Consider the following 23,895-nt stretch of genomic DNA (forward strand, 5'->3'; position numbering starts at 1 on the left):
TGCTCTGAAGTATTTCATGGTTTTAAATACTATTGTAAATGGTATTTTAAAATTTAGTTTTCTGATTGTTCATTGTTCCCACTGTTCGTATAGAAATACAACTGACTTTTGTGTATTATATTTGTATCGTGAAACTTTGCTAAGTTCACATTGATTTTAACAGTATTTTTATAGGTTCTTTAGGATTTCCTACGTACATAAAATTACCATGTGCAAATAAAGACAATTTCAGTTCTTTGTTTCCAGTCTGGATGCCATTTATTTCTTTTTATGTTCTTATTGCACTAGTTAGGACCTCTAATACATCACTGGATAGAAGTGGTGAGAGTGGACATTCATGCCTAGTTCTTGATCTTAGGAGAAAAAATTTATTTTTTCATGATTAAGTATGATGCAAGCTGTAGAATTTTTGTAGATGCCCTGTATCAGATTGAGGAAGTTTCCTTCTATTACTAGATTGTCTAGGGTTTTTATTATGAGTGGATGCTGGATTTGGTAAAATGCTTTTTCTGCATCTAAAGATTTGTACCCAGAATTTATAAAGAACTCCTAAAATTCAATAAAAAGTAAACCAAATTTTGAAATGGGCAAAGGATTTTAATAGATACTTCACGGAAGAAAATATATGGATGGCCAATAAGGACATGAAGAAGTGTTTAGCATCATTAGTTTTCAGGGAAATGAAAATTAAAATCACAATGAGATATCAACATACATGTACTAAAATGGCTAAAATTAAACAAACTGAGAATACTAAATGTTGTCTGGAATGTGGAAGAACTGAAACACCCATTTCCAGTTGGTAGGATGTAAAATGGTATAACCACTTTTGAAGTCTGTAAGTTTCTTATAAGGCTTATACATCACCTTATGATCCAGATATTACACTCCTAGGAATTACTCAAGACAAATGAAAATGTGCTCACAAAAACACTTATGCCTGAATATTTATTTCAGATATATTTATAATATTTGAAAAGTGAAAATAGCTCAAATGTCACTTTGGATGAATAATTAAATTGCAGTACATTTATGCAATAGAATATCATTTACCAATAAAAAGAAATGAATTACTTAACAGCCACAACAACATGGATGAATCTCCAAAACATTGAGCTGAGTGAAAGTAACCACACACAAAAAAAGTACATTCTGCAGAATTCTAATTATATGATGCTAAAGAATATGAGCAAAATAATCTATGCAGATAGAAACTAGACTGTGTTTGCTTCTGGTGCTGGGGAGGAGGGACAGATAATGGCTGGGAAAGTGCAGAAGGGAATTTTCTGAGGTGTTGGCAATATTCTATATCTTGATAGAAGTAAGGATTTCATGGGTGTATGCATTTGTCAAAACTCATCAAATGGTTCATTTAAGACCAGTGTATTCTTTCTTTATGTAAATTGTATCTCAATTTAGAGAAATTAAAAGCATGACAATATAAATAGCATGGAAGACATAAAACATTTAAAGTTGTGGTAAATAGGAGATATCACTCTCCTCTTCTCAGACTCTTACTGTTAGGCCTTTTGTAATGCTCATGCTCATGACATTACATATTTGTCTTGAACACTTCTTTGTTCTCTATAGTGGATAACATGCCAGAAACAAACAAATAAATAGACATCTACATATAAGATCACCACAACTAGATAACCATGGCTTTATATAATCCTATTACCTTGGCTTTAAAATAACAAGAGCATCATGCATCTGGTCATATGTATGAACCCATTTTGTTTTCTATCATCAAAACAAAGCCTTGTTTTAGGAGTTGCTATACAAGCACCAGGACAGTTTTCCTCATTTTATCCTAATGAAAGCTTTTTAATGAGCACAGATTATGTTCACTTAATATCAATGATATGTATTTCATCATATTTTAATACCTACTGAAAGTAACTTGGCACATTTACTGTTTTCTTCTGAAACAACTGCTGTTCTTGAAAGGGCCTGGCTGGAATTTTACTGATAAATTGGCTTTCTTTTTCCTTCTAAAGAAGGACACCACATATAGCTTGTGCTGTTTAATTCTATAAACATGTAGCATTGTGGTAGGTGCTTGAAAATTCAAGTAAGTATAAGTAAGACATGATCTGTGTTTTCAAGATGCTGATAATGAGCTCAGTAATGGACAAGAAGACATACAACTACAAGATAATGTCATAACTGCACTCTAGTTATATGAACAAAGGGTTATAGTGTAACAGAGAAAAGAATGACTCAACTTTCCTGGAGGGAGAGAAACAGGGTCATAGGTGGGTTCACAAAGGAAGTGCCATTTAAGATAGATCTTAAAACAAATGAGTGATTGATCAATATATTCATTCAGCAATTCAGCTACCATGCTGTTGGTCCTACAGGATAGATGTTGCATCAGGCACTGGCACACAGTGTGTGTTCTAGGCCCTCAAGAAGCTTATTATCTAGGAACACTGCCTAGCAAAGAAGGGATAAAGGTTGCTCACCTGCCTACCTCACTCTTTCCACTCTGGCTTCTTTCCATCTTGTTCTACCAAACTAGACTCAAGCACAAAAAGGGACTTCAAATTCAAAGTTATCCTTTTCCTTTTACATTCTTTTCATTTCCGATGCAATGGGAAAAGGAATGGCTTGACAAGTCAAATCACCACTAATTTTAATGCTACCAGTTAGTCATTTTCTTACAACATTCATTTATTCATTCATTTACTTATTTAAGCAGCATTTATTAAGCCCTTACTGTGGATCACTGGGTATCCAAGGAGTTGGGATGCAAAGAAGAATAAAATGAGTGAGCTTGCGGTCTAGTGGAGGAAACAGACACGTAAAACTTCAAATGTTATGTGACACCTGTTGCAACAGAGGTTGAAGAAGAGAAGGAGAAATTAATTCTGGTGTAGAGGTCAGAGAATAACTCAAAGAAAGGAGATGCTTGAGAATTTCACTTCAGTAAACTGGAAAGACCTTCCAGATATAGGAAGCAGCATGTGAAAATGCATGCAGACTCTCAGCGATCAGTAGCCTTGGCCTGTGTTGTTTCCCCGTGCTTAGGAAGGCAAGAGCCTTAGCTTAGGAATCCTGCTTTCATTCCAAGCACAGAAAAGTGAAGTCGTTTTCTTCTCTGCTTTCTGATTGCACAATTTTCTATTCTAATATTGAAGCATCCAACTTCTTTCATGTTTCTCAAGCAAATAATCTCAACATAATTCTTACTTGCTACACCTAAAAGTATCAAATATGAATATTTTATTTTCTAATATCACTGAAATATATACTTTGCCTCAAACACTAAAGGAGAACTTGTGGATAAAGGTGTAATTGCTGTTATATTCTGATTTAAGTGTTCTTTACAAGCCTTATCTGAAATTCTCGGGGCCAAATGCATCTCAGAATTCAGAGTTGTTTTTTGGACTTTGGAAAAGTAAAATGGTGCATACACCACATTTTACCTAACACTCCCAGCAAGGTGGGGGGTAGCAGCCTGGAATCAAACACATTAGGCTCGCTGCAGTAAACATTTAAATGTTCGCTCGAAGAGGAATAAATAAAGACTATAAAGAGCCTCACATCAGTTGAGGCCAGGTTTGCTGCCAAATGAGTTATGCGAAACATTTGGTTTCAGGGCTTTTTGGATTTCAGAATGGTTAATGACGGATGGTGGACTTGAACTGTGACTATCTTCATTTCATAGTCTTAAAAATAGATTTAGAGAGATTAATTAACTTGCCTAAGTTGCCTGGCTAGTAAGTAATGAAGCATCATGTACACCTAACAGTCTTACTGTAAACTCTGCTAGTAACCACTGTCCTGTACGCAGCAAGCAATCACTTGACTTTTATTGAGTTGCCTAGGTTTTTGCCAGGGAGAAAGAGGGATTAAGATAATTTAGTAAAAAATAACAGGGTGTTTTCCTACTGAGTCCCTTCCTTCCTCACGATACTGTGAATAGTCGCTGCTTCCTCATCCTCCCAGATTTCCTCATTGCTGACAGTCTGCACGGACTCTGGATGTCACATCTTTGCTAGTGAAGTGTCTCTGTCCTCACAATTCTTTTTACTTACCTGTCTTTGACCCAACTGCTCCCTAATTCCCTGCCCCTGGTTCCTCACTGGGAATTTTCAACCTTTGCCTGTTAAGAACCCAGTGTGTTGCATGTCTGGATTTCCTCTCCTCACTCTCTTTCTGTTTCTTTTCTCTTCCAGCTCAAACTCATTTATTGCCAGCTTCCTTCACCAAGAGAAGCTTGTGTTGTGTTCACTGCTAACTTCTCAGTCTCTGACTATATTCTGCTGCTGCTACCTTCTGTATTCCTTTTGGCAATGTGGATCCTTGGATCCATCCATCAGAATCACAACATTAAAACACAGATTCTTGGACTCATTTTTGCCCAACTGAATCAGGATCTCTGCGAGTGGGCCTCCAAGCATGCCACGTGGTTTTTAAGCACCAATAATTTGAGATCAAGAGGTCTGTGGCATGGCAAAGCTGGTGACTGCTCTTCTGTGGGATTTGCTCTCTTACCTGCAGGCACAGATGTATACAACTTGCACCATAAGACCAGAGCAAACTATAAATGCCTGATTTCTTGCCCTTCCAAAGCCCCCTGAAGAAACATTGTTTGGGAAATTTAATTAATTAATAAGTGAGGTATACATAGGAAGAGTATATTAAATATACTAATTACTTGAAAGATAACATTACTAATTTGACCAAATCCTTGTTTCCATGACTAAAGTCTCATTTTCTCTCTATCTTCAAACACTGAATTGTAATTGGTTTCTTCTAAATTTCGACTCTAATTTATTTTAGCCTGACCTCTGAGTGAAAGATTAAGTAGAGTAACAATTGTACTTTCCAAACAAATCTTTCCTGTCTAAAGAAGCCAGCTACTTCTAGTGGATCTTTCTAAAAAGGGTCTACGTCTTTTCTTGTTTTCCCGATAGCATGAAAACAATGTAAGAAGCAGCATCTTGTTCTGTAGTTAATGAGAGTATAATATGAGTTGTTTTCAAAGACACACACACACACATACACACCAGCAGCACTAGGAAGGAACAATTAAGAAGCCACCTGCACCTTGGGTCCAGAGTGCTCTGATTCAGTATCAGGGATATTAACCTAAAGGGGATAGTCACCTATTGTTGTAGTCATGTCAGCCCACACCAGAGAATCCAGGTGCATAGATCTATTACCAGACCATCTGCTTGTTCCTCAACTTAGTGTTGGGAAATGAATTGCTAATGTAATAACGTAGGCAAAAATCTTTTTTTTAAAAACAAATGATAATGCTGAATATCACACTTATGATTTTGAGGAAGGCTAGGCTTACCAAAATAAAGTCTGAATCTAGATTCAAACTATCAGAAAATCAATTTCCACTTATGTCATTGACACAAGTGTCTCCATCATCATCCATCTTTTATTTGAATACGTAAGTTTTTAAATGAGTGTGGAAGTCCTTTAAAGACAAAATGGCACAGCATAATGCAGCTACTTACATTTGAGCTTGCATGGCAACCACTCAAATTTGAGACAATGCTTTTATAGATGGTCATAAACTATCAAAACTATCACGTCAGAAACAATTGAGATATTTACATTGAATGACTGTAAAGTTATTTGTGAATTTTTGTTTTAGTTATGAACAACCTTAGGATATTGATAGCCATTGATAAAGGCAAGACCACACACTGTCTAAATACTGCAGACTCAGTTTATGATAATATGATTAGTTAACTAATAAGGCTGCTTAGGCACAGTGTTGCTAATTACAATATTATAAATATTAATGTCACCCAGCCTTTCTGTTTGATTGCCACTCATGGAGTCATTCATCACGATATTTTCCTGGAATCCACACTGTAAGATTTTATTTCTTTCTCCCTTTTGTTTTTCATACCAGACTTGCAATCATACATATTATTCTTCAAGAAGCCCTTACTTTTGGCTATCTGTTAGGAAAGGAACAGTGATATTTTCCATCAAAACTAGCCAAATACAAGTCAGTTATAAGATGTTTCTTTCTTCTTTCTGAGTCCCTAACCCTCCCATCCAAGGCACAGTACCCAGGGTTTTGGTTTTCTATTCTTTTTCATGTGACCTGTTTCAAGTTAAGATTCATTTGAATTATTAAATGCTTCCTTAAAGAATCTTTTTATACTTGCCTCTCTTTTTTTAAAGTTAATTATTGATGTAGTGACAAGCTGAAAAGACTAAGAATTATAATTTTTTCCTCCCCTCATTCAGGACTCAAGAAACGTCTTCTGACAATGGTTGTCTATTTAGAATAATACAAAGGAAACACAAAGGCAAAATTCTGAATGTTGTTTTAGAAAAGATTTGCTAAAATCACTGTATTATACAAAATGTAAATGTAGTATATATTTCTCTGAAAATAGCAGTTAGTGAGAAAGTTGGGACATAACCTTTTGAGCCCAGGTTTAACCACATAGCAGAAGTAGTTACAAAAGATACTGATTAGATTTTAATTTTAAAAACTTCATCATATTATTCAGAGCTTCAGTGATTTGATTGTCTTGAAAATAGAAAGGTAATGTTATAATTTCCGGAGCTTGTTAAAGAATAAAGAAATCTCCAGCCTCCCACTGGAAAGAATGCCAGTCATCACCACAGTATGCAAGAATTTGGAGGCAATTTACACTACAGACTTCAATCTTTCTCTTTTATATGACCTTGTGTTATACAGGTTTTATAAAAATGTAACTCGCAGACCTATCACATAGCCGTAATCAAGCCTCCTTCAGAATGATTCCACTGCAGAAATCACATCCAACAGGCACTGTGTCTCCTCTGTGAGTGAGATGGTTGGAGAGCAAACAAGAAGTGAAACAGAAAGAGACCGATGCAGAGTTCTCAAGGACAACACCGGAGAGGTGAGCACATACCTTTCCTATGAGTTCAGGAATCCGAGGAACTGGTTTCCCTTTCTGATGACTCACGGTAGCCGGACTCTGTCCATCCCAGTCTTGCAGTTCTTCAATGCTTTTCAGATAAAGCAGGGCCTTGAGGCCAGTGCAGTAGTCTTCGATCACAGTGAAATCCTGATTCTGAATAGCACTGCACACCTAGAAAATATGGAGAAACCAAACAAATGTCAAACGAAGAGCTAATTCTCCAAACGGACTCACTTTTCATTTATTCGACAAAATTTATGTTATGTGCCAGGCACTCTTCTAAGCATGACGTATCCATCATTGTCTGGGAATGGGAGTGGTGGAGAGGGAGGGACTGCAAAGGGGCACAAGGAAACTTTCAGGGATGATGAATAATTTCCATAAACTTGATGTGGTGATGGTCATACAGGTGTATACACATTTCAAAACATATCAGATTGTACACTGTAAATATGGGCAGTTTACCGTATGCCTGGTATACCTCAGTATACCTCAGTATGTTTAAAATTACATTCAATTAGGGGCCGGCCCAGTGGCATAGTGGATGGTTCATGAGCTCTGGTTTGGCAGCCTGGGGTTCGTGGGTTGGGGTCGCGGGCGTAGACCTACACACTGCTCATCAAGTCATGCTGTGGTGGCATCCCACACACAAAACAGAGGAAGACTGGCACAGATGTAGGTCAGGGACAATCTTCCTCACACACACACAAAAATTACATTCAATCAGCTGAAATTCCGGAGTCAAATTTAGCACAACATAAGAAAGGACATTTTAACTCTCTCATTTTCCTCCTTTAGGATGTACTGCCTGGAGATAGTTCTTGTATCTGGGGCTGGAGTGCCGTTTATCAGTTAACTCAGCCATCATTACTCGTGCCTACCTCTTTAGCCTCATCTCCTGTTGTTCTTTTTTTTGTTTACTGTACTCCAATCACACAGTTCTTTCCTCTTTTCCTCAAATTTACCACATTCTTTCTTTGTCTTAAGACCTTTCAGAAGACCTTGCTGCCTAGAATGCCTTTCCCTTCTTCACATGGCTAACAACCAGTCCTTTCTCAGTCTCATGGTAAATATCACTTCTTCAAGGAGGCCTCCAGGAGCCCACCATAGGTTAAGGCCTTCTTTTACTCATACATTTTCTTATAACTATTGCCTGCTTATTTGATTGACAGCTCACTGCCCAAACAGACTGAAGCTTCAGAAGAGAAGAACCTACATTTATCTTGGTCAACCCAGTAACTAGCACAGAGTTTATCACTTATTCTGCTGTCAATAAAAACATGTTGAATGAATGGATAATTCAGCAGAGATTTTTTTAATTGAGTGACCATATGTCAGAAAATAGAGAATAAAATATTTGCAGCATTATGGAAGGCTGAATCTGAGAAATTAGGATCCTTCCAACAAAATTATACTTGAGCATTTGTGTTGGGATTTGAGTTAGAGCTTGAAGAATGTGGGCTTAGATAAGCACTTGCAGGATGAGTATTTCCAAAGATACCTCTCCAATTTGGGGACTATGTGTAGACTCCAGAGACTCATTTACAATGGCTAGTAGGACCTCTTCACCCAGATGGCCCACCATCAGTTCAAATTCAAAATTTACAATATAGAACTCCACATCTCTCCTCATGTATATTCTAAATAAATCCAAAGGAGGAAACTCTTTAAAAAATTAAGCAAAGCAGAACTCATTTCTATTCCATTTTCCCAGAGGTTAACTCTTAGCATATAACATAGTTCCTGGCAATGGCAGCCAATGAAGAAAAATCGTGTCATACATGAACGAAAATGAGGAAATACCTGAAAACAGGAGAATAAATCAGATTCTATTTCAAGGTCTCCTAAAACCTTCTGGGTCTTCAACAAATTTTATTGTAATCCTTGTGCCTAGCATACTATCTGATATCCAGCTGTTGCTAGGTTGGTTGAGAGAATTTATTGAAAACACACTAAAGGGGTTCCAGAAAAGAAGATGAGAAGTAGACAGAGGAGAGAAAGGGCAGAAAAAAAATATACCTATGAGTTCTTAGCAAGAAGTGGTAGTGATTTCATGATGTGTATGTAAAAAAAGGCCAAGTATGGAATTCTGGGAACACTGGCACTGAAAAGCAAGGCTAAAAAACATCATGAAGGACACTAAGCAGAAGAGATCCAAGACAGCATTGAGAAAGATCTCAAGTGCTGCAATCAAGGACAATAACATCAGACCTGAAAAGCGATCCTTCGATTTAGCAATCAGAAAGACACTGACCGACATTTGCATTTATAGAAGAGAAGTTCTACAACAGGGCAGAAGCCATTTCACATAGGTTGAGGAATGGATACGGATTGAGGAACTGAAGGTATGGAGACAGACTGCTCTTAGAAGATTGGCTCCAGTAAAAAAAAGAGGAGAGCTAGGCGTATAGGCAGGAGGGTTTTGTATCTTATTTTTTAAAGGATGGGAATAGCTACGTTTTAGGGAGATGTGGCCATTTTACCTTTCAGAATAAGACACAATGACTTCTATGTATTAAATTTCTGTCCAAATTGGCTGAATGATGGTGTGACAAGAATAAAACAACGTAATATCTAGCATGAAGTGAGCTCTTATTATGGGCCAGGCATCTTGTTAAACATCTTTTAATGTATAATCTCATTCAGTCCTCAAAATAACCCTAAGAATTAGGTTTAATTTTTAGCCCTACTTTACAGATGAGGAGACTGAGTCTCAGAGAAATTAAATGACTTGTCCCAGGCCACCTGGCTAGAAAGTGGTGGAGCCAGGATTCATGACTATGCACTCTAATGTGACTAAGATATAGTCATTGACAGAGGAAAACCTGTTTTAATGCAACTACAACTATCTTTTCCTTCAACTATCCCATGAACCGACCCATTTTAAAAGAAAATGATCAAATTATTTTCAACTCAAATATAACTATTGTTTTGAAAAATTCATACTGCTAGATAAAAACTGTCAATGTCCTCCTATTTTATTTACCTTCTTATTTGTATACTATGAGTAAGAACAATGAACCAAAACCAAAAAGCAGAAACAAAAAAACCCTTCATTTCCTATTTTGAAGTGCCATATGTTATTACAATGTAGGAAAGAACACCGAATAGCCATTAAATACAGGCAAGAATATTTTCTATGAAGCCCATTTACATTACATAAAAAAAATCTGTTTCTCTGGAGAAAGAATTTGAGCATTAATTAGGACTGTTAGAACTTTCTTAGAGTTGATGTTTTTTCCAGAACAATTATAAAGCATATCATTATAATTTCCTCCACAGGATTTTTCTTTTTAACTGTAAAAGTCAACTGATGCTTTACTCTTTGTTCACTGTGAGATTCTATTTTTTTGTAGTATATGCTTATCGGTATACTTTTACTACAGTCTTAAAATAGTTCACCATATGAACGTAAGAAATCAGATTTTGAAAATCACGTCATGTCATGTCGTTTATGAGATGTTCATGACTGTTGTAAAAACCTGGTGCTAGAAGACAGAAACCTAGATACTTCGCATAATCTGTATAAGTAGCACAGTTTAATCTCAGTCATCCTTGATTTTTCCAAAAAGAAGATACAAAAGCCACTAATTCTCTTAATCCACAAACATGGCGCAATTTGTATACAGTAGACCCAGCCAAGTGGTGTTGGAATGATCAAAATGTAGACTTTTAAAAAGTAGTATTTTAACCATGCAAGTACATGGTAGGGCCTAAGGCTAGGAAGACTCTCTTTCCCACCCTCTCCTGGGCTCTTTATTCTATAGTGTTAGTATTCCACATAACTGGGAGTTATAATGAGCATGGAAGAGGACACAAAACCAAAAGAGGGAGGAGAGACTATAAGATGGTGAGTGAACACAGCTGGGATGGTGTGCTATGCTGGAAACCCTGGAAGCCACCATTAGACATAGGTGCCAAAGGGGACGACTTCAGATAGGTTTCATCATAAATTTAGCAAACGCCACCCTATTTCTATACCTCTCCAAAGTGAGTAATTTAATTTTTACTTTCTGGTAAGATTAAACATTTATTTTCCTGGGAGAATTTCTGGTAGTAGGAACTTTGTACATTGATATTTTCTTTTAAAACTTTACTATACATATAAATTATCTGAGGATCTTATTAAAATGCAGATTGTGATTCTGTAGGTTTGGAGTGAGGCCCAAGATCCTGCATTTGTGACAAGCTCCCAGGTGGCACTGGTGCTGCTGGGCTGCACTTAAAATAGGTTTGAAGCACTGGTAGGCGTGAATCTCATCTTAACCTGAGATGCTGTCTACAAAGTAAATTTCTTCCAGACAAATAATTTCTTCCTGATTTTTACTATTAGATTGTAACGGTACATTTTATAGTGTAGTGTAGTGTACAGTGTAGGCCCTGAACTACTTATGATAAGAAGTCACGTCTGAAGAGACAGGAGTAATTTTCTGATTAAATAGTAATGAGACCCACAATTAATCTTACGATGCAAGCACACCACTGGGAACAGAGCTTTGTCCATAGGATTTGATGCTCAGAAAGGTACCTTGTTCCTGCCTGACCTTTCACTCCACTCAGGACTTTACCTCTATCTCAATGGTAAATGGTTCCTTTTAAAACTCCAAACATGTAGCTACTATTCCTAAACGGGTCTATTTTATATGACATCTCTTAATTGTTTGTTTAACAGCTCTGATTAGGACTCTTAATAGCTGTTAACATGTTTGCTTTAGTATAATTTGTAAGTTCTTTATGGTGAAGGCTGGTTTATCTTTCTTCGCAGCAGGGCATCAGGTGCCATTATAAGGATCATTGCCACCATTAATTATTTCCATAAGTGTGAACATCCCTGTAGTGAGCGGTTTCAAATAGGGGCCCCTGGATTCTCAGCAGGACCAGCCCTGTGCAGGGGCTGAGTAGGTGGTGGCTCCCTGTAGAGCATGATTTGAGGTGTGACATAAAGTTCCCACTGCCACCAAATAGTCCTCCCCAGAGGTCTGACACAGTGCCCTGAATTCCCACTTTAGGGCCAGGCACAGCTATTCTAAGCCTATGGAAACCGACAGTACAAATACCTGGGAGGTGTTAGAGGGTTGTGGGGTGCTATTCCTTTCTCATTATTTCTCATTAAATGTGATTAACCACATTAGGAGTAAATTACCTGTTTATGGTGATTTACATCTTAAAAATCTCTTTTACGTATTATTTTTTAAAATACTCATAATAAGTCTGTGAGTTAGGCAGGAGAGAGGGTAATATTCTTACTTTAAAAATGGAAAGAGATTGGACTTGAAGAAATAATTCTCTTGAATTATTTCTTCAAGTCCAATCTAGTGGTTTTTATGCCACACCAAGTAGTAGATCGTGGAGGTTAAGAGCATGCACATAGGAGTCAGGCAGAATCAGGGTTAAACTACATTTGAGCTGCATAAGTATGAGCAAGTTTGCTTAAAAACGGAGATCAAATACTTAGCACATAGAAAACTAAAAGGCAACATTATTTAAGTGCTTAAAATAGTAGCTCATACTTATTAAGCTAGATTGGCACCAAAAATACATTTCATAATATGAATAAATCATTAGAACATGAATTAGGCAGGATATAATTTTTGAAATCTAATACTTTTTTGGTTTAATGCAGTAAAAGAAGGTCATGGACCTTACTGTTATTTGCATTAAGTAATGATCTCAAAAAAAGCTTTGGTCTTGTTGTCAGAAGACATGACTGAGCTGTGTGACTGGGGCTAGTCATTGAGTCTCTTGATCTCCTCTCCCTCCTCCCAATCTGAAAAAAAGTGGGTGATAATATCTAACTTATTGTTGTTAGGATTAAATTACATCATGTAAGTGGAAGCGCTGTGGAAGTTATAAAGCTCAGACACACAGAATGGTACTAAACCTCATAGTTACTATCAGGTTATCTAGGATTTAAAGTGCCTAGTAGAGGTCAAAATGCAAAGTTTTGCCTCTAAAGAAAAAACCAACTTCTTTGAAACGTAAAAGACAATTTACTAGGAAGCTAGCAAATAGAATCTGAACTGGATTAAAAATACTAACCCCAGGTCAATAATTTGGCAAAGAAGAGTTCTACAGAAGCAGAATCCCATAGGGCTGGCACACGTTTTTGTGTAGAAAAGCAGCACATCTTTCAAAGAATGTTTTAAAATATACAAGGCTTTTAAATTGGAATCTTGAACTGTTAGACACAACTCAGATGAACCCACAACCATAATTATCCCTTTTCATTTCTTAGCACACAAGTGGACAAACTACACTCCAGGTCTTAGAAATGTGTGCTACCAGGCTATACGCAAGTAAAAATATATGTTTACAATTTAAGTCCAAAGGAGTCTCAAGGTTACAGTAAATTCATTAGTAAAAGGAGTATTGGAGACTACATTTAAGCAAAAATGGAAATTGTTCTGCAATGCTTATCACATTCCAAAATACACTAATAACAGAGTCCTATGTAACTGGAAGGAGTTCAAGAGTTTTCCCATGAACACGATCCACAGATGAAACACTGAATGAAAAGGATTCTTCATCTAATTCTTAAAGATTTGCCAGAAAAAGAAAAAAATAATTCTATAATCTGCCTTTACTAATCTATTTGATAAAGGGTTAAACTGTTGAAACAATGCAAAACATCCCCAATACTTTACATAGTGTTCATAGTTTTCAAAGCATGCTGTCAAAAAGTCAGAAATTGGGCCAGCCCGGGGCTGCAGCAGTTAAACGCGCACATTCCACTTCCCCGGGGTTCACCGGTTCTGATCCCTGGTGCGGACATGGCACCGCTTGGCAAGCCATGCTGTGGTAGGCATCCCACATACAAAGTAGAGGAAGATGGGCATGGATGTTAGCTCGGGGCCAGTCTTCCTCAGCTAAAAGAGGAGGATTGGTGGCAGACGTTAGCTCAGGGCTAATCTTCCTCAAAAAAAAAAAGTCAGAAATATTTATACAGTGATTTACAGTTTTGAAAACATGTTGACAAATAAGACAAGAGGGAACTTAGACATTTTTCAGACGGGCCTCCTTATTTCACAGATTATGAGTCTGGAAAGGTGAAATGATCTGTCCATGGTCACACAGCTAGTCAGAGGCAGTGCTGGTCTCCCCACCTGATCTGAAGCTCTCTCCACTACGGCACTGCCTCTCAAGTATCATCTTACTTAGTCTCCACACCAATTGTGAGAGGAAGACAGAGAAGGTGCTATTAATCATTTAGTAAGTGAGGGAACTGAAACTAAACACTGAATGCTATGCCCCAACTCAAAAGATTAGTAAGTGGTAGAGCCAATGATCAGATTCAGATCTTCTGACTTTTGCTCTTATATCCAGACACTTCACCAGCTAAAATTGGATGTCTTACCTAATTTAATAAGCACATACTTATAATTTTCATAAGAAGAAGTACATTTTTGCAAAATGACTTCAAATTTATTATTTAGTGAATAATGGCAGAAACACACAGATTTTTTAAAATGTACGATCTTAATAATTGAATGACCACTTGAAGGTTTACCCTAAAATTGGAAAACAGACCTCTGCTGCTGTTGGATGGAAACGCAGTTTCCAGTTCTACCTGTTTGCACCCACTGATTAAAAACATCATATTTTCCAAATGCATGGATGGAATCTCTGAACTGAGTTCTGACCACTACTGATGAACAAACATATAAAACTATGTTGTACTTTTGAAACCGGTATACAATACCAGTTAAAGAAATAATTCAGAATAACAATATGCCCTTATGAATTTTTGGTACTACATAAACATGGCACTGCTTACTAGAATTCATGAATAAAACAGCAAAATTATAATTTTATAAAGCTATAGGTGAAAAGACAGCCCCTGGAGAAACATAGTACATAGGGAGCTAGACGAGGATATATTTGTATATCCACATAAAACCACAAATCTTAGTTGTTCTATCATATTAGTTTCCATTTGTTGGAGCTGTACAACATCAAAGTCATGATGTCCCTATATATTGCATTTAGCAGTAATGTAACGGACTACGTGAAGAAATCAAAGTGAGAGTTTCTAAGTAGTTTCCTGGCAATTGAGACAGCAGGCTCTTTCATCTGCTCTGTAACTGTGGCAGCGCATTGATTTAAACTCCTTCTGAGATCTCAAATGCTTTCATACTCTTAGGTCTCTCAAGCAGCATTTTTTTTTCAATGTGATAAAATTTTAGCATTCAGCAGAATACCATCTTGTTTCCCCCAAAAGGAGAGGGCTTATTTCAGCTTTGCTACTAAACTGTGCAGGAGCACTGAGTAAAATAGCCGTCCAAATGCTATCCTATTAAGAAATCTGGCTTTGAGTTCCATTTTCTATGTTCTGACCATAGCAAATTGGATTGGGGAAAAAAAGAACAACAAACAAATAGCCCCACAGATGTTGTTTTTCAAAGGTTCAGCTCAGAAAAAGCCTGATGGATAAGCAGTTCTGCTTACTAAATTTTTTTCAATGTTCTCCTTTAATTGCTACTCATTGATAAATCCTAAAGATACAGGAGTCATTTAACTTGTTTTGTTTTGTATATTATATATTTCATTGTCCATCACATTACTTATCCTCTTCTCTAGCCTTTTAAATTATATATTCTCTGACAAATTCGAAGTATATGAATACCCCTCTTTCCCCCAATCAGGAAGGAATTTTATGGAGCTTGAAAGGCTATTTTTCAATGTCCATCTGCAGTCATTCTCTATCTGATTAATTTCTTAAGCCAAGTTCAGCTGAAGACAGACTAAAGAGAGCAAAGCGTTTCCAAGGTATTTTGCACTGGGATCCAGACCATATTTTGCCAGCCAGATTATAATCATCAATTCTCCAGGTATTTTCTCAAAGGTAGTACAGGTGATGGGCCACTGGCTCGACTATTATTCAGAACAGCATTGTGGGACTGATCCTCTATGTTGCACTGTGTTGATGACACAACTTGACTGAAGATGGCCTGGGCTGATTAGTCAAAGGGACATGCCTTGTAGGCGAGATCGCCTTTGTCCTCTTCCTTGTATCCATCCTTTACAAAGTCAGCTCCAACTGGATTCAGATCGCAATAATGACCTCAACCAAGAAATAACAAAAAAAGAACCATACAGAGACACAGCACCTCTGTCTGCCTTTTATGAAGGCTAGAGATAAAATGGGTGAGCCAGGCACAACATGTAGGGCCAAAGAATGGTGATTGCTGTCCTGCCTCTTCTAAGACATTGCTGTCAATGACCCTGATTCCTCACAGACATATATACAAGACTGAAAAGACTGAGGCAAGGATCTGGAGTGCTCTACACACCAGGCTCCTACACAGCGCCTTCTTTGGTTAGGGGCTGTGGCTGCTGTTTGAGGAAACTCGGCCACTTTGTTTCAGAGGCAGTAGAGTTTTTCTACCAAAATAGATTCTCACCATCCTGGGCTATTGCTGTGTGCAGCATCAGTTACCACAGCAATTTTCAATTACTCTGCAGTAACACAGGTGGTGGGGCAAGGGTTTGCATACAGCATTGCGCAAGCTCAGCACTTCCCACGATAAAAGTGAGCCAAGAAAAGGAAACTAAACAACCAAACAATAGTTGTCAGATGACTAAAATCCATAATTTTAGGCAATCTCTCTTTTTCAGCAGAGTCAACACAGCTGGGAAAACTTGATTTACAATATCATTTACCAAAATACCACATGGGGTTTGGATGACAGAAGGAGAAAAAGTCATACTGTCTAGAGATGAAAAGTCTATGGGGCAAATTAACCCATGGAAATTTTTTTCTGGACCTTGGAGATGGATAAAGTTATGCGGTTACTCAATAATATGAGCAGACATTCAACTTTCCAAGAAAAGGGGACAACTTGCCAGCAATGAGAAAAGTGTTGTTAACGTGAAAATAGCATCTCAGATAACACTATCCACTTCTTAATTCAAAGGACTTACAATTCAGCAGTTGATTTGATGGTTAATCTATTATTGATAAAAACACAAATTTGTGAGAGTAGCACGTGGCCATTATCAGTGAGTCAACACTCTTGACTGAGTTGCCAATATAATCTGGGACACAAAAGTTAGACAAAGTTCAGCTGATTAAGAGTGAATAATGTATTTAAGAGTTAAGCGTTATACAACAACAACAACAACAAAACCTGACCAATGTTCAAGTTAATACACCGAAAGCATAGTGCATACCTACGGAGGGCTGGAGAAGCAAAGTGGAAAGGTTTATATTTTTAAAAAGTTTTAAAAAAAATATTAAAGACTTGTTTTTAATTTCTTTACTATACAGGTGGAAAACAGAGGCTCAGAAAGTTTGCGGTTTTGTGGAAAAACCAGGGAAATAAATTGTATGCTAGCTTTTTTTTTTTTTTAATTAATGAAAACCAAGAACCTAAATAGAATGCCTGGCCTTCAGCTTTCGAAGATGGATTGCTGGAACATAGTTAAAGAGGAATGTATGCAATGACCAAAGAAGCAGTTTAATTTGTGCATTTCTCACTAAAAGGGCACATATTTTTAGGATTTGTGAATATGGCAATTAACCTGAAGATAGATTACTAACACTAGGAAAGTTCTAGGCTGAGGGTTTTAGGAGGCTGCTTAGATATGACCATATAATTTACCATCCAAACTGTGACACTTGAGAGTACACAGGGCAACTATTTATGAAAATACCAGGATAATCAGCATCAACTAAAACTGTCTGGGACGGACTTAGATCTATGAGTCCCTTACTTATTAAAGGGTTTTCCCCATCCTTAGATTGCAGGGAGATTTCACTTATCCTCAGGGAATACGTTCTAAAATGCTGTGCCACTTTTGGTTTGGTTTAATCTTCCGGTCCTTCAGGTACTTATGCAGGCCTCAGAACATTAGCATTGGATCAAGGTCACAGGCCTTGATTGCTTAGCGGGGGATTCAGAATCTCAGAGACCCGACCTGATTCAGATAACCCTAGGTTTAAAGAGAGCCCCTTGGCCTCCAAAGGGCTTTGGCGTAAGAAAAACTCAAGAAAGACAGGAAGGGCAACGACTGCCCAAAATCTGAATCCTGTAAGCTGGATAAAACCACCTAAGGGTGGAATGGTTTAATGTACTTTACATACTTAATAGTCTGTTCGTTTGTAACCATCATTTCTTTATGCTTTACCCAAATTCCTTTAGGCTTACTGCACTTGACTAAAACTCACTTAGTGGTTATTGCTCCAAGCACGGTGCTAAATACATTCACATGTAGCACCACATTTAAATCTCACAATAACACCATGAGATAAGTATTCTTATTTTCTTCAATTAGCACATGAGTAAACAGAGAGCCAGAGATTAAGGACCTTGACTAAGATTATATAGCTAATTAAGAGCAGAGCAAGGGTTCAAATCCTGGGTCAATCTGCTCCTGGGACAATTTCTCATACTCACTGTGCAATCCTGCTTTTCTGTTTTAACCACTACCAAAGCACCTGGCTCTCCTGTGAACACGGGGATGAATATATACATATATTTAAAAATACATATTATATATATTTTTTACACACACATGTGTAATACACATATTATTATATACGTGTGTCTATCTACTTATCTAAAATAGAGTTCTTGTGAGGATTAGATCAAATATAAAAGATATGCAAGTATGGGGTTCAGTGCCTAAAATACCTGCCTGGTAGGTATTATCATTTGGATCTCATTCACCAGCTTTCAAAGAGACAGGGAAAAGGGCAGGGACTACATCTGTTTTGTTCATCACTGGGCACCCAGTGTTTAGCACATAGAGATCTGTGTTTGGCATATGATTTGTTCAGTGAATGAATGAATGAAGGAATGAAGCAAGATAAAGATACGATAGTAATACCATTCAATGACGAGCACCATTCTCTTTCATTCTTTGTCAATAATACATTTCTCTCTCCCTCTACTTATACAAATAGATCATAACTCAGAATTCACACCAATTCATAATAAAATACTTTTATTTCAACTTCCGCTGCAGTTAGAGTCTGTGCCACTCATTGCACCATTTAAACATTAATTCCTTTGCATTATTACCTAAATACTCTTTGGGTGTTCCAACGCCTTTCCAGGATGCAAAGAAGCAGCTCTACTTCAGCATTCTTTTTCTTTTTGAGGAAGATTTAGCCCTGAGCTAACACCTGCCGTGAATCCTCCTCTTTTTCCTGAGGAAGACTGGCCCTGAGCTAACATGTGCCCATCTTCCTCTACTTTATATGTGGGACACCCGCCACACCATGGCTTGACAAGCGGTGCACAGGTCCATACCTGGGATCTGAACTCGCGAACCCTGGGCTGCTGATGGAGAACAGGTGAACTTAACCACTGAGCACAGGGCCAGCCCTACTTCAGCATTCTTCTTAATACTCAGAGTACTATTTGTCACGGTCAAACTCGACAGAGCCTGTATATGGATTATTGCTTATCTAGTGTTCCCAGTCTGGATACCTGAATCTTGACAGCAGCTGTCATTTGATTCTTTCTCTTCTGGTAGTCTCCTTTCACAACAACTGAAGAAATATGTAACTCAGAATTTTATAAAGACATCATTTAACAATGATTGAACTTATAGTATCAAGTCTAACATACGCAATGCTCTAAACTAATTTTCACATATATATGCCTAAACGTTAAAATATATCAGTCTAGATGCTAGCTACAATGAAGGATAGATAAAGAAGAGCCAGGAGAAGCTAAGGCAAAAGTCTCTATCCTATTTTGTGTCTGGATTCTCTTATTGAACTTTTTGGTTTCTGCATCACACACATATACAGGTCAGTCTAGTTATCTCCTTGGATCAGGACGAATACTTTCATTTAAAAAAATTCTTTCTCTATCTTTAATTATTCCAAGTTCATACTTTAAATTTAAAGTTCAGAACTTCATCAACTTACTCTCAATAGTTTAAGGTAAATGATCAAACTTACAACTGAACAGATTTGTGCAAATACTGGCATTTAAAATAATTTGGTCTCCTCTAGGGGCCAGCCTGGTGGCATAGTGGTTAAGTTCGCATGCTCTGCTTTGGCAGCCTGGGGTTCGTGGGTTCGGATCCCAGGTACAGACGTACATACTGCTCATCAAGTCATGCTGTGGTGGCATACCACATACAAAGTGGAGGACGATTGGCACACATGTTAGCTCAGGGCCAATCTTCCTCACCAAAAAATAAATAAATAAATAATTGTAGTAATTTGTTCTCCTCTAATATATATCCCACAAAATTGCTGCATCTGCCCAGTAAAGGCCTTCCATATTTTCTGGAGATGTAGCCAGAAGTGTTTCATAGATTGTCCTGGATTTTGATCATAAGAGAGCAACTTTATGACATCATTTCTTCAAAAAAGTCTTTCCCTATTAATCAAAAATTACCCACTCATTCGTTTATTTTTTTATTCAATAGATACTAACTTATGAAACAGTCCTCTGGTTTCTTTTCAAATTCTACTGTCAAACAAAACTTCTGACTGCAGCAGCCTGGGTTTATGCTGTTCATTTTCTATCTGTCAAAATGTGCCTTCCTCAAAAAGCTGTTGTGAGGACCAAATGAGGTAAGACTGATGAAGTACTAATTGCCAGGAAGGCTTTCTTGGTATACGTGTGACACAGTGTGTCTCATTCAGTGGTAGGAACAACTGTTGAAGTTCTTAACTGTGTACCTTAATGTGAAACAAGTGCCTTCTGAGTTTTCTCTCCACATGGACTAATTTCTAAGATAAGTTACTACATTGAGGCCCAGGACTAAAATGATTACGCCTATGTTGTAGGCCATTAGCTTATCACACACAAATGAACGTATCAGATAGAATGTTGAAACCAAGAAATGACTGACCTTCAATCATCATGCTTTGACAGCATAAACTAAAATCTGACTATCATTCCTTCCCCATAATAAATTGTGGGGAGACTTTAAAAAAAGTATTGAATATGAATTAGAATTAAATATGAATTAGAGGATGAATACGAATTAAAGAAAAACTAAATAAGGTAAACGCAGTTAAGTTGAATTTTATGTTTTACATTTCGATCTTGCCTATAAAATGGCACGTGTAAATTAAACTATTGCTTATATTCTGAAGCTGTTTTAAGGAACATTACCTAATTATATAACGTTCTAACATGCAATAGAACTGGCTTATTATTTTTTTTAACTCTCTAGATTACTCACATTTACTTCATGTGTTTTAGAGACATCAGGCCCTATGAATATGCAACATTATTCTTAATTTAGCTCTGGAAGACCAGGCATGTGCAATGCGTGGTGTATTTGGCCATACTGCATTCAACAGTGATTAAATTGCCTCTTAGCTTGCATCATTGTTTTCAGGCCCAGTGATGAGTCATGGAACTTTTCTCTCATCTCATATACATTACTGCATCTGGTGTGATCAGGATGGAGTTAATATCCAGGATGTAGTGATTGATTTAGGGAGATGATAATGAGATTATGGCTCCTGCCCTTAAAGCATGACAACTGAAATCCTATCATTTTCCACATGAGGAAATATGCTAAATATTATAATATCTGACATGTCTATCACTGTGGGATTAAGCCAGCTATCTGAAACAGACGTTTGATATTTTGATCCTGAGACATATTACCTTCTTTTGTCTCACAAACACAGCATAATTGATTTGGGGATAATAAAGGTTTATATTTTCACGCCCCAATTTTTAATTCCAAGATGTTTTTAGGTCCTCTTGGTTCAAAGCTGTCAGCTTAAACAAAAGCAGCCAACAGTGATCATTGTCTTTCTTCCCTCTTATTTTGTGGGGCAGGATCAGTGAACAGGGTAAGAGAAGTGTTTAACTAGGAATATTTATATTTCAAACCAGGAGAATCTAGTTTGAAAGTTGTAAAAAGACCTAGGAGTCACAAAAATATTAAATGTGTGGAAAATCTGACCACTTAAACATAGCAGAGAAACCATATTTCCTGAATATTTGAAGAAGACGAGTTAGGGAAATGGATGAGCATGTTTTAAAGGCTAATAAATTTAGGATTTATTTTCCTTTGGAAGGAAATGTTTTCTAGACCTTTAGTTACTTTATTTAAGAAATATACTTTAATGCAAATTTTGTTTCTTTTAATCTTTTCCTCTAACACTCATAATCTTCTAAAGCTCAGGTTCAGGGATATATATCTGAAAATGATAAGACATAATTAAAACTCGCCTCTGAACTATTCAACACCCAGATGCTTATTGTCTATTTCTAAACATTCATTGATCTAGACATCCACCTACTCATTCAACTCTCAGCATCTATGCACAAGCATGTATCCATGTATCCACTCGGTGCCTAATATTCTTCTAAACATTGTGAGGCACTCATAAGAAGTAGAAAGGAATGCACATCCTTGTTGGGAAAGAAGACACACATTCATTTATCAGGACTGAGTTGTACATACATTTGTAGGCTTGGTACCTCTCTGGAAAGTAGGATAGAAAAAAGGAGATGCAACTGCCTATCTGATGTCTCCACTAACGTGTCTCCTAGGCGTCTTAACTATGGGCAGAATAGCATTCTTAATTTTCCCACTCTCTGCAACCTACTTCTCCAGTAGTTAAAAATCTAGAAATCCTTCCTCTTTCCTTTCTTTTCCTGTCCACAAAATTCCAATTTCTCAGCAAGTTCCTTTGAACTACTTCAAATATTTTGTGAATCTATTTCTCTCCACATCCATTGCTTTTTGTTACTCAAAGCCATCATCATCTCTCACTAGACTATTGCAATAGCTTTCACCTTCCACTGTTGACCATCCCAAAGCTAATTATCTATGCAATAACTAGAATGATTATTTTAAAACATAAATTAGAGCATATCTGACCACTACTTAAAACCAACAATGTTTCACCTCACTTTTAAAAAATGGGAACACCTGATATAAAGTACTGTGTGATCTGGTGCCTGCTCACTTCTCTCTCATGCCCACGATGCTCTAGCCACATTGGCCTTTTTGGAGCATGGCTTTTTATTTTGTCATTCATTTCTTTATTTTTGCCTTGGGATTTTGCCCAGTCTACCTTTAATGCTCTTCTCCATATTTTCACATGGCTGGGTGAGTCTTCTCATTCAGTTCTCCACTTAAATGTCACCTCTCGAGAGAGGACTTCTCCAACTAGACAATCCAGCCACCCAGTCACTATCACATTTTCTAATTTAAATTCTCTGCATAGCACTTATCACTATTTCACATTTTCTTATATGTTTATTTCTGATTACTGTGCCTGGAACCTAACAGACAATCAATAACTATTCATAGAATGAATGGACATAACACTGCCTGATAACATGAACCTCATCACTGATATTCTCAACAGATGTTAGTTAATGATACCGTCAAAGCCAATCTCTCCTTGTTCTATTTAACTTTTCATAAGTAATGTATAGTTTTAAAAATTAAAATAATTGCACCTGACATAAGCATTCATACCAACTATAATGAGTGTTTATTTTTAAGAAAATAGTCTAATGTTAATACTCTAATGCATGGGACATTTGGAAATCTAGGAATGCCTCTACTAAGGATGATTTAATTAGGCAGACTTATTTGAATGTGCTTGCTTTTAAATTTGGCAGAGTTCATAAACATTTATTTAATTTAATTACACTTGAGATACCAATAATAGTATAAATAATGGATTCTTATAAAAGGTATTATGTCATTTTTCTAGTAAGACTAAAGAACAGAACTCTCAAGCATTATTGATATCTCCCTTGTTTATCTTCCAGGTTTTTCACTATGAATGACTCTTAGTCTAGATTTCAAACCTTTAGTACTTAGTAAGTTTGTTACTTAAGCTATCTATCTCTAACGAATGTGGGGGTTTTAAAAACAGCATTATTAAGGTATATTTTAATTCCATAAAACTCATCTATTACAAGCGTGCAAGTCAATGACTTTTAGTGAATTTAGAGTCAGGCAATCATCACCACAACTTCATTTTAACATATTTCCATCACCCGAAAGTTTCCTTGTGCTCTTTTATAGTCACTCTCCCCATTGCTCT

General features: G+C 37.0%; 1 protein-coding gene across 1 annotated transcript in view; it reads right to left on the minus strand.

The window, feature by feature from the left end:
* DPYD (dihydropyrimidine dehydrogenase) overlaps positions 1–23,895 on the minus strand; it is a 764,091-nt gene that overhangs the window by 102,763 nt on the left and 637,433 nt on the right. The window contains exon 20 of the mRNA XM_046645669.1: positions 6,888–7,067. Within this exon, the coding sequence (XP_046501625.1) occupies positions 6,888–7,067 (180 nt within the window). The remainder of the gene's footprint in view (positions 1–6,887; positions 7,068–23,895) is intronic.

The sequence above is a fragment of the Equus quagga genome, chromosome 18 (assembly GCF_021613505.1).
Source record: "Equus quagga isolate Etosha38 chromosome 18, UCLA_HA_Equagga_1.0, whole genome shotgun sequence".
Lineage (NCBI taxonomy): Eukaryota > Metazoa > Chordata > Mammalia > Perissodactyla > Equidae > Equus > Equus quagga.